The sequence below is a fragment of the Pelecanus crispus genome, chromosome 4 (genome assembly GCF_030463565.1).
Source record: "Pelecanus crispus isolate bPelCri1 chromosome 4, bPelCri1.pri, whole genome shotgun sequence".
NCBI classification, from domain to species: Eukaryota; Metazoa; Chordata; class Aves; order Pelecaniformes; family Pelecanidae; genus Pelecanus; species Pelecanus crispus.
The window spans coordinates 85,855,861-85,865,380 of NC_134646.1; the positions used below are offsets into that span (position 1 = coordinate 85,855,861).

Consider the following 9,520-nt stretch of genomic DNA (forward strand, 5'->3'; position numbering starts at 1 on the left):
TATACATTATAAAATACAATATACACACACATATATCTTGTGTGCATGTATATATGTGCATAAGTGCGCATATATGTGTGTATATGTTATAAAATATGTAATTATATATAATTATATATAATCTACATTATAAAATACAATATACACACACATATATCTTGTGTGCATGTATGTATAAGCGTGTACATGTGTGTACACAAGGTCTATCTTACACATGGTGATTATATTGGCGCCTGTCTATTTTTGATGGGTTTTTAGGCACCGCCAACGTTACCATACGCGCCCTTTGCCCCAGCCTCCAGCGCGGCGCCTGGAGGCCCCCGACAGCCCCGCACCCACGTCCCTCGTCGCCGGGGGGTCCCAGGAGGGACCGGGGCAGGAGGGGGGGTCCCTCCGCCAGCCGCAGCGCCCCAATTCCCGGGGGTATCCCCGGGGCGGGGGGCATTCCTGGGGAAGCGGCAGAGCCCCCCCCGCCTTCCTCCCGGCCATCCTCATCCCCCAGCACCCACCTCCATGGGGCCGCCACGCTCCCTGGCTCCGGCGCACCCGTCCCTCCCCGGTGACACCCAGTGCCCCCCGCACGAAGGACACGGGCGTCCCCGTGGCCGTCCGATGGGCGGTGGGCGAGGGGCCGGTCCCCTTGTCCCCAAGAGGCAAGCAGGCAGGTTTCCAGCGCATTTTTGCTTTTTTATTACCACGCAGTAACACACGCTACAGCTGCTGACTACCTACGACAGGGAACGCACGCACACAGGCACAAAAATAAAAGAATAAATTAAAATAAAACTGTGTAGTAAAAAAAAAAAAAACAAACAAACAAAACCAAAACGAAACAACGGAGAAAAGGAGGGAGGTGGGGAAAAAAAAAAAAGGGGGAAAAATAAAAAGGAAAATGAAAAAGGGGTTGGGTACGTTGAGCTTCTAGGTAGGACGTTTTTTATTTGATCTCATGGCTGACGGACGGCTTCCAGCGCGGAGGAGGATGCGCGGTCGCGTCCCGGGGCCGCGGGCGCCCTGGCAGCCTCCTCTTCCTCCTCGGCTCAGCGGCGGGAGCTTCCCGAAAAGCACCTCCGAGGGACGCCCCGGGCGGCGGGGGGGGACGGGGCGCGGGTCCCCGGTCAGGCCGGGCGCCCCGGAGCAAAGGCAGCGGGCGGCGGCGGCGGCGGCTTCGGCGACGTCCTCAGAGTTCGTTTGGTGACGCCGCCTGTGTCCCCCCTTCCTGCCCCGGGCTCCTCTCCATGGCGGCTGCTCCAGCAGCCCGTCCCTGCCTTAGTCGTTGGAGGTGACATCGATGTCTTCTCCACTCGACTGCTTGGTGGCCAGGCGCCATCGGTTGATGTGGTGGGAACCTTTCTTCTTCTGATCTGAGTCAGGGCCTTCCTCCTCCAGCTTCTGCCGTTTGTATTTCGTCCGCCTGTTCTGGAACCACACTTTCACCTGGGGGAGAGGGAGAGACGGGCGCTCGCGGCGGGGGTCCCGGCACGGCCGGCCCCGCCGAGGGACGGTGCCGCAACCAGGCAGCAAACTCGGTTTTCCTCGGAGAACAGCGAAAAAGAAGCGCCCGTCCCCGCCGGAGCGCTCCCACATCCACCCCGCCCTGCCTCGGTTTCCCCCCTGCCCGCAGCAAGGTGGGGCGCGGGGGGACAAACGCAGCGGGCGACGGGGCGCTGCCGCCTCCCCGCTCCGCTCTCGCCGCGCGTCCCGGCCTTGGCGAAACCCAAGAGGGGCGAAGGATGCTCCACCACACCTCAGCAGGCACACCGGGACCCTCCGTGCAGCACCGCAAGCCGGCGCCCATCACCCCGGTGTCCGGGCTGCGCCCCGACGGGCTCAGCAGGGCGGGAGCGGCTCAAGCCGGCGCCGTTTCATCCGGTCGCCGGTGCCAGGGATGAGCGAGCCGGCCCCACGCCTCTGGCGAGGAGCCGTGTCCCGGCTGGCATCGTTAGGCTCGGGCTGGCCCGTGGAGAACCAGGCAGCTAATTACAGCCAGAGCGTAACTCTAGATCGTTAATTTACCACGTTTAGGTTTCAGGAAACCTTCTCCACCGTGATGGTGGTCAAACGCTGTCCCAGGAGCCCGGAGAGGCAGCGGGGTCTCCAGCCCTGCTCCGAGCCCGCGCGCCCTCGGGGCCAGCGCCAGGAGCACGGCCTGCGGCGGGGACCGGACACGGCAGCGCGGACGCGGCGGTCGGTTTGGGATCCTGAAAGCACCCACATGGTCGGCGCTGCGGGATGCTGCGGGCACCCACGTGGTTGGCGATGAAGGATGGTGCAGCCAGGGGTGCAGGATGCTGCAGCCAGGGATGCAGGATGCTGCAGCTGGGGATGCAGGATGCTGCAGCCAGGGATGCGGGATGCTGCAGCCAGGGATGCGGGATGCTGCAGCCAGGGATGTGGGATGCTGCAGCCAGGGATGTGGGATGCTGCAGCCAGGGATGCAGGATGCTGCAGCTGGGGATGGGGGATGCTGCAGGCAGCAGTGCAGGATGCTGCAGCCGGGGATGCGGGATGCTGCAGGCAGGGATGCGGGATGCTGCAGCCGGGGATGTGGGATGCTGCAGGCAGGGATGCGGGATGCTGCAGGCAGCGGTGTGGGATGCTGCAGGCAGGGATGCGGGATGCTGCAGCCAGGGATGTAGGATGCTGCAGCCAGGGATGCGGTGCAGGATGCTGCAGCTGGGGATGTGGGATGCTGCAGCTGGGGATGCGGGATGCTGCAGCTGGGGATGCAGGATGCTGCAGGCAGCGGTGCGGGATGCTGCAGCCAGGGATGCGGGATGCTGCAGCCGGGGATGCGGGATGCCGCCCGGCTCCCCGGGCCCGCAGGACACTAGGTGCCGCTGCTCGGCTGCCGCTGCCAGCCCGGCACGGGCCCGGCTGAAGCATTTACCCGCTCGCAGGCAGTGCGATGCCCGCAGCCCCTCCAGCAGCCGCTGCCGCACCTCCTCCCCGGGACCATCACCCCCTTTTTCCCCCTTCTCCTTCAGCACTAATTGCGGGCAACGCTCGCTTTCTGCTCCGGAGCCTTTCGCAGCGAGGCGAAGGCCGGCGTTCACACCTCGCTGCGGTCCCCAGGTGAGCGGAAGCCTTGCAGGGTGCCGCGGCGCGAGCCCTTGACTTTAAGGCGTGCTCAGTCTATTGAAACGGCCGCTTTATGGCCCCCGTATATATTATAAACCCCCACCCCCCGGACTCAAACCATTTGCTTTCCTAGCTTTGGGGCATTTCTGGAACAATACTGAGCTGGTGCCTTTCATTCAACGACTGCAAAGCACTTTGCAAACTTTAATTAAAGCTCCCAGCCCTCTGGGAACAGGGAAGTTGCCTTATCCCTAAATTATAGAAGGGGAAACTAAGGCATAAAGCAATTAAGATGCTTGAGTGAGGCTCTGTGGAAATCAGGGGTGGGTGTGAAGCGGCTCCCGCACGTAAAGCCTTTCTTCCCCAGCTCGGTTCGGCTCAGAGAAACCCAGCCGGGTCCGGCCGCCTCCTGCGGGATGAGGCTCCCCTGCGATTCCCGACTGTCTCAGCTGCGGGATTGGGGCCGTTTCCAGGCTGGCTGGGCTCCCTGACCCCTCCGGTATCGCATCCAACGGGCCAGAAGCCACAATGAGGGAAGTGTGAGAACCTCACAGTGGGCACCGGCGGGATAAGCTGCCCCCTACGACGCCTCATCCCGACTCCAAGAGTAATTGGTTTAAACCCCCAAGCTCAGGGGGTTTTATCCCTTCCCAAACCCTCGCTGCATTAACTGTTGTCATGCCGGGTGTTTGTGCGTCCCGCCGCTGCGATGCTCGCGGGGTCCCTGCCCGGCCGCGCCCCGGGGCTGGCCGTGCCCTCCGCCACCCCTCCCTGGAGCGCGGCAGGATGGGGATGCGGAGCTCCTGCATCCCGGTCCTGCCTCTGGACACAGCTCCCATCCGCCGCTTTGCCCGCACACGCAACGCGCTCCCACCCGTGCAGGGAAAATCACGGGCGGGAATCACGCTCCGCATCGGGCACGCCGACGGCACCCAGAGAAGCAGCTCTTCCCCGAGAGGTGACACTGCCATCACCAAGCTGGGGACAATTAAAAGCCGGTGGCTTCGTGCGCGGCTCCCCCGGCCAAGGGCGCTGTGACCCAAACCCTGCCGAAGGCTGAGGGCACGGGGACGGGCCTGGGTGGTGGCCGAGGGGCACCGGCCCCGCCGTCACCCGGGGCCGGACACGGTGACCCCGCTCGTGCCCTGCTGTCACCCGAACGTGCCAGCACCCCGAAGGGCAGCGGAGCTCCCCAGGCATCAGCGCTGCACCCTCGCCTACGCCTGCAGTCCCAGCCGGGACTTTTCTTCTAAAAACATCCCCAAACGTGTTAAGAGCTTGGTTTTGGGGATGCTCCTCGGCGGGGGACCACCACCAACTGCAGGAGGCTTGGCCCCGGCGGAGCGCAGGGCACCCGGCACACCCGGCTTCGCGGCGCGGCCGCTCTCCGGCTGTATCTGGGACGCCCATCTTTCTCCTCCCGTGACTCCCAGGCATTCCCTCGGTTAATTATTACCACTCCCGCCGGAGCCTCTGCGATGCCCAGCCGGCCCTGACCCACCGGGGCTGCCGTGCCTCCATCCCGACACGCACCATGCCGGGAGGGGACGCTGGGATGTAGGGGGTATCCATGACCACCCCAAAGCCGGGAAGGGACGCTGGGATGTAGGGGGTATCCATAACCACCCCAAAGCCGGGAAGGGACGCTGGGATGTAGGGGGTATCCATAACCACCCGAAAGCCGGGAGGGGACGCTGGGATGTACAGGGTCCCTATAACCACCCCAAAGTTGGGAAGGGACACTGGGATGTACGGGGTCTCCATAACCACCCCAAAGCTGGGAGCGGACGCTGGGATGTACGGGGGTCCCTATAACCACCCCAAAGTTGGGAAGGGACACTGGGATGTACAGGGTCTCCATAACCACCCCAAAGCCGGGAGGGGACACTGGGATGTAGGGGGTCTCCATAACCACCCTGAAGTTGGGAAGGGACGCTGGGATGTACGGCAGCTCCGTAACCACCCTGAAGTTGGGAAGGGACGCTGGGATGTATGGGGTCCCCATAACCACCCCAAAGCTGGGAAGGGACACTGGGATGTACGGGGTATCCATAACCACCTGAAAGCCAGGAGGGGACACTGGGATGTACGGGGTCTCCGTAACCACCCCAAAGTTGGGAAGGGACGCTGGGATGTACGGCAGCTCTGTAACCACCCTGAAGTTGGGAAGGGATGCTGGGATGTACGGGGTCCCCATGACCACCCCAAAGCTGGGAAGGGACGCTGGGATGTACGGGGTCTCCATGACCATCCCAAACCTCCTGCAGGCAGGAGCCAGGCTGAGGCCTTTGCTTTGGGGAAGGCAGATTTGAGACCCCGCGTGGGGTTAGCACCACGTGCCGCCGGGGATGGAGAGGGTCTGCTGGGAGATCTGGGCTGCGTCGTGCGAAAAATTAACTCGAGGAAGTTATTTCCCAGCCCAGCGCGCTCCCCCCTGGGGCGGCAAAGCGACCTGACGCCACCGGCGATGGGCACGGCGGTGTGACCGCCCGTGGCGCCCAGCCCGGTGCGACCGGCGTTGGTACCCCCCACCTCCTTGGCGCCAGCATCCCGCCCCCGGCATGCCAGCCCCGGTGCCCCCACGCTGCCCGGCACCCCCGCGGCACGCCGACCGCGTTATGCCACCCGGCTCACGCCCCGCGTCCCCCCCGACCCCCACAAACCCCACGGGCGGCTCGTCCTGCACCGCATCCCCCCCGCGCTGCGCTCCCGATGCGTACTCCAGCCTCATCCCGCTCAGCCAGCACCGGCGTTTGCTTTGGGACCCTGCGCCGCTGCTGGATTTTTCTCCCATTCCCTTTTTTTGTTGTTGTTGTTGTTGTTGTTGCACGGCCCGTCTTCTCCCAGACTAACGCAGCTCCTTGGTAGGAGAAAGGATGGGAAGGGGTTAAACACTTCCACCCTTCCCCACCCTCTATCCCAAGGCATTTCCTGACGCTGGGCAGGTACTGCTACCCTTTTCACCTTCCCCTTGGGCTGCTCCAGGTGTCGCTCCCCGGCTGGGGGACGCAGAGCGGGCACAGCCCAAAGGGCAAAGCTCCCTTTTCCAGGTGGAAAAGCAGCTGGGAAACAGAGCCAGGCACGGCCGTAACCGGCAGCCCCTCCTCGGAGCGGCTAAACCCACTGGAAAATAAGAAAACACGCCCCAGCCGGGGGTTTGGACGTGGGGCCGGGGGTCTGCAGCGGGTGAAAACGCGCCTGTGTCACCCGGCGTCACACCGGGGCCGCGTGGCACCGAGGACGGGGGGTGGTTCTCCAGGGGCGTTTGCGTGCGTGTAGGATTAATAATAATAATCATGATAATAATGATAATAATGCCTGGTTTTGGCACAGCTCTCCCAACCCCGCCAGTCCCGGCACTTTGATGCCCACCCCGTATCGCAATCCCTCTACACATCGGGGTTATTTCCCTCCAGCTAATTAAAAGAAGATTTTAATAAAAAATGATTTTTCAAAAGCTACAAGACCGAAAGGGAAAAAGTCTTCCCTGCCACCCCCCGCCTGCCAACCGCTGGTGCCGAGCCCGATGCTCTTTCCCCGGCTGGAGCCGTGGGGCTGCGGGAAGGACGGGAGCCGGCCCTGGCCCCGTGAACGCCTCCGGCCGTGACCCGCACTCGCTCCCTGCAAAACCATGGCAATACCGTGCTACAAAATAGGCTGCAGTGCATTAAAAAAAAAAAAAATTAAAAATCTATATTACCTCTTCCCATTTCGAAATCTCCACCTGGATTTAGGGATGGACGCCTCTGCTTTTTCCCCAATAAATTGCAATATTGCATTTAGGCTCGGGGCAACGACGCAGAATCCGAGGGACCGGCTGAGCTCCCCCTCGGGCATCCCGCAGCTGCCCCTTCCGCCCGGGCAAGTTGCTGGTTGTTCTTTGACCTTTGGGATTTGGTTTTTTTGGTTTTTGGTTTTTTTTTTTCCCCCCTTTAACATCATTTTCAGCCTGGAAAGGTGACAGAAGCAGCAAGGAAAGGCCCAGAGCTGCGGTGCCAGCCACTGCCGTGCCCTGCAAGCCGCAGGGCCGGGATAACATCAGGATACAAATGGTTTCTGGATTTTGCAGGCTGGGTCCATCCACCCTGATATCGGCACTGGCGGCTTCCCGCTGTCCCCGTGACAGTGACATTTTCCTCCCGGTAACTTCCCCCTCTCGCAGGGATGCATTTGGCGGTTTTGCTTGGCAGAGCCTGGGCAAGGCTGAGCCAGGCTGGTACCGGGAACACCCACGCTCCAGCTTTATTTTCCGATTGAATTAAAGGATAAAAATGAAATTAATTCAGAATATAGGCCAAACTACCTAGCCAGAATTTGGAGAAAACTTTCTCCACCGACTGAGTGACTGAATATGATGGGAAATAGTGTGCCTTCGCCCGGAGCGTTTGGGAATAGCTGCTCGCCAGGACACCGGGCTCGGACACGCAGAGAGATGCTCGGCCCCGGCTCCCCTGGTTTCCCCCAGCACCGTACGCTTTTCCATTTCCTTTCATGCCTACGATCCTCCTGGGCCTCATCATTTCTGAACGCCTGTGAAACGTCTTTTCTAAAAATCAGAAAGTTGCGGGCCGAAATAAGCGCCCTTGGGCAGGCCCCCGTCTTTGCAGCCATCCGGCTTTCGGGCACGGCGGCGTCCGTGTACGACGCCAAAGCAGCGCAACTGCGGGGCGTTTTCGCAGCTCTCCGGGGAAGGGGATCACGTTGCTGCTCCTTTTTTAACTGGATTTTTAAAACCGTATATTGCTCTCGGGGAAAAACCACCCCAAGCAAGAAATAAGATCAGAAAAGCACTCCGGAGAGCAGCGCGACGCGAGACCGGCGTTCCCAGCCTCCAGCCCTGCCGGGGACGACCGTAACGACCAAACGCGGCGGCAAAAATAAAACCCCAAACCCAGCCCGAGCCCAGGCGCATCCACACGCTTCGGCCACCATTTCCACGCGGGATTCCTGGACAAACCCGGGCTGGGATTTCGCAAAGCGCAGCCCCAGCCCTGCACGGGGTCGGCGCCGTCTCCGCCGCCCGATGCCGAGCTGTTCCCACCGGCGGACGGACGGACGGACGGAGGGACTGACGGCCGTGGGGCGGGTGGGTACCTGGGTCTCGGAGAGGCTGAGGCTGCTGGCCAGCTGCTTGCGCTCGGCGCCCACCACGTAGTGGTTCTTCTCGAAGGCCCGCTCCAGCCGCAGGAGCTGCGACGGCGAGAAGGCGGTGCGGATGCGCTTGGGTTTCCGGGCGAAGGGGCCGTGGAGGAGCAGGCTCTCCTGGGACACCTCGCTCCCTGCGGACACAGAGCGGAGTCACGGTCCCCTGCGCCGGCACCCCCGGCCTGGCGGCTTCCCACTCCGTGGGACCGGGGGGATGTTGGGGAGAGCAGGGAGGGCGAAGAAAGTGGGGTGCTGGGGGGCCCTGGGTGCCTTCCCGCCCCACGCTTGCGGCATTCGTCCCCCCCAGCAGCGCGGTGCTGGGGCCGTCCCTCCCCGGCTGCCCCAGTCCCGTGGTGGGGCTGGACACGGGGACAACGGGAGGGGAAGGGAAAGGAGAGAGGGAGAAGGGGGGGAGGCAGAGAGAGAACAGGGAGGAAAAGAAGATTGAAAAGAGGAGAAAGAGAGAGGCAGCCTGAGAAAGTGATGGGGGGGGAAGAGACAGAAAGGGAGAAGTGAGAAAAAAAGGAAAAATAAGTCAGAAAGAAAGGCAAGAAGGACAAGAAAGAGTGAAAGGGAGAAGGAAAGAAAAAGAAAGTGGGAAAGCAAGGAAGAAAAAAGGAAAGGAAAGGAAAGGAAAGGAAAGGAAAGGAAAGGAAAGGAAAGGAAAGGAAAAGGAAAGGAAAGGAAAGGAAAGGAAAGGAAGGAAAGGAAAGGAAAGGAAAGGAAAGGAAAGGAAAGGAAAAGGAAAAAGGAAAGGAAAGGAAAGGAAAGGAAAGGAAAGGAAAGGAAAGGAAAGGAAAGGAAAGGAAAGGAAAGGAAAGAAAGGAAAGGAAAGGAAAGGAAAGGAAAGGAAAGAGAGGAAGGAGAGAAGGAAAGGAAAGGAGGAAGGAGAGAAGGAAAGGAAAGGAGGAAGGAGAGAAGGAAAGGAAAGGAGGAAAGAGCAAAAAAGAAGGAAGGAAGGACGCAAGAAAGAAACGAAAGAAAGGAACGAGACCAAAGGGAAAGGCACGGAAGCCAGGCAGCGGTGCGGGGTTGGCGGGCAGGCAGCGGCGCAGGCAGCGGCGCAGGCAGCGGCGCAGGCCAGGGCACCGGGCCGCAGCGGCTGGCTGCGGGCAGGAGCGGGGAGCCCCCGGAGCCGCCCCCGGGCCGGTGCGGGATGGGGCCGGGCCGGGGCCCCCGGGCAGCGGCCGCAACCCCCGGGCGAGGGGCCGGTGCGGAGCAGATAACCCTCAGCGGGGTCCGCCGGGCCCGGACCCCCGGGGCATCGCGGCGGGGACAGTGGGGACAGCCGGGG

General features: G+C 61.6%; 1 protein-coding gene across 1 annotated transcript in view; it reads right to left on the reverse strand.

Annotated features, from left to right (window-relative positions):
- Positions 1-1,269: 1,269 nt before the first annotated feature.
- The window catches only part of LOC142593459 (homeobox protein EMX1-like), a 9,990-nt gene continuing 1,739 nt past the window's right edge, over positions 1,270-9,520 (reverse strand). The window contains exons 2-3 of the mRNA XM_075709660.1: positions 8,176-8,360; positions 1,270-1,437 (exon numbers count right to left, since the gene is read on the reverse strand). Of these exons, the coding sequence (XP_075565775.1) occupies positions 1,270-1,437; positions 8,176-8,360 (353 nt within the window). The remainder of the gene's footprint in view (positions 1,438-8,175; positions 8,361-9,520) is intronic.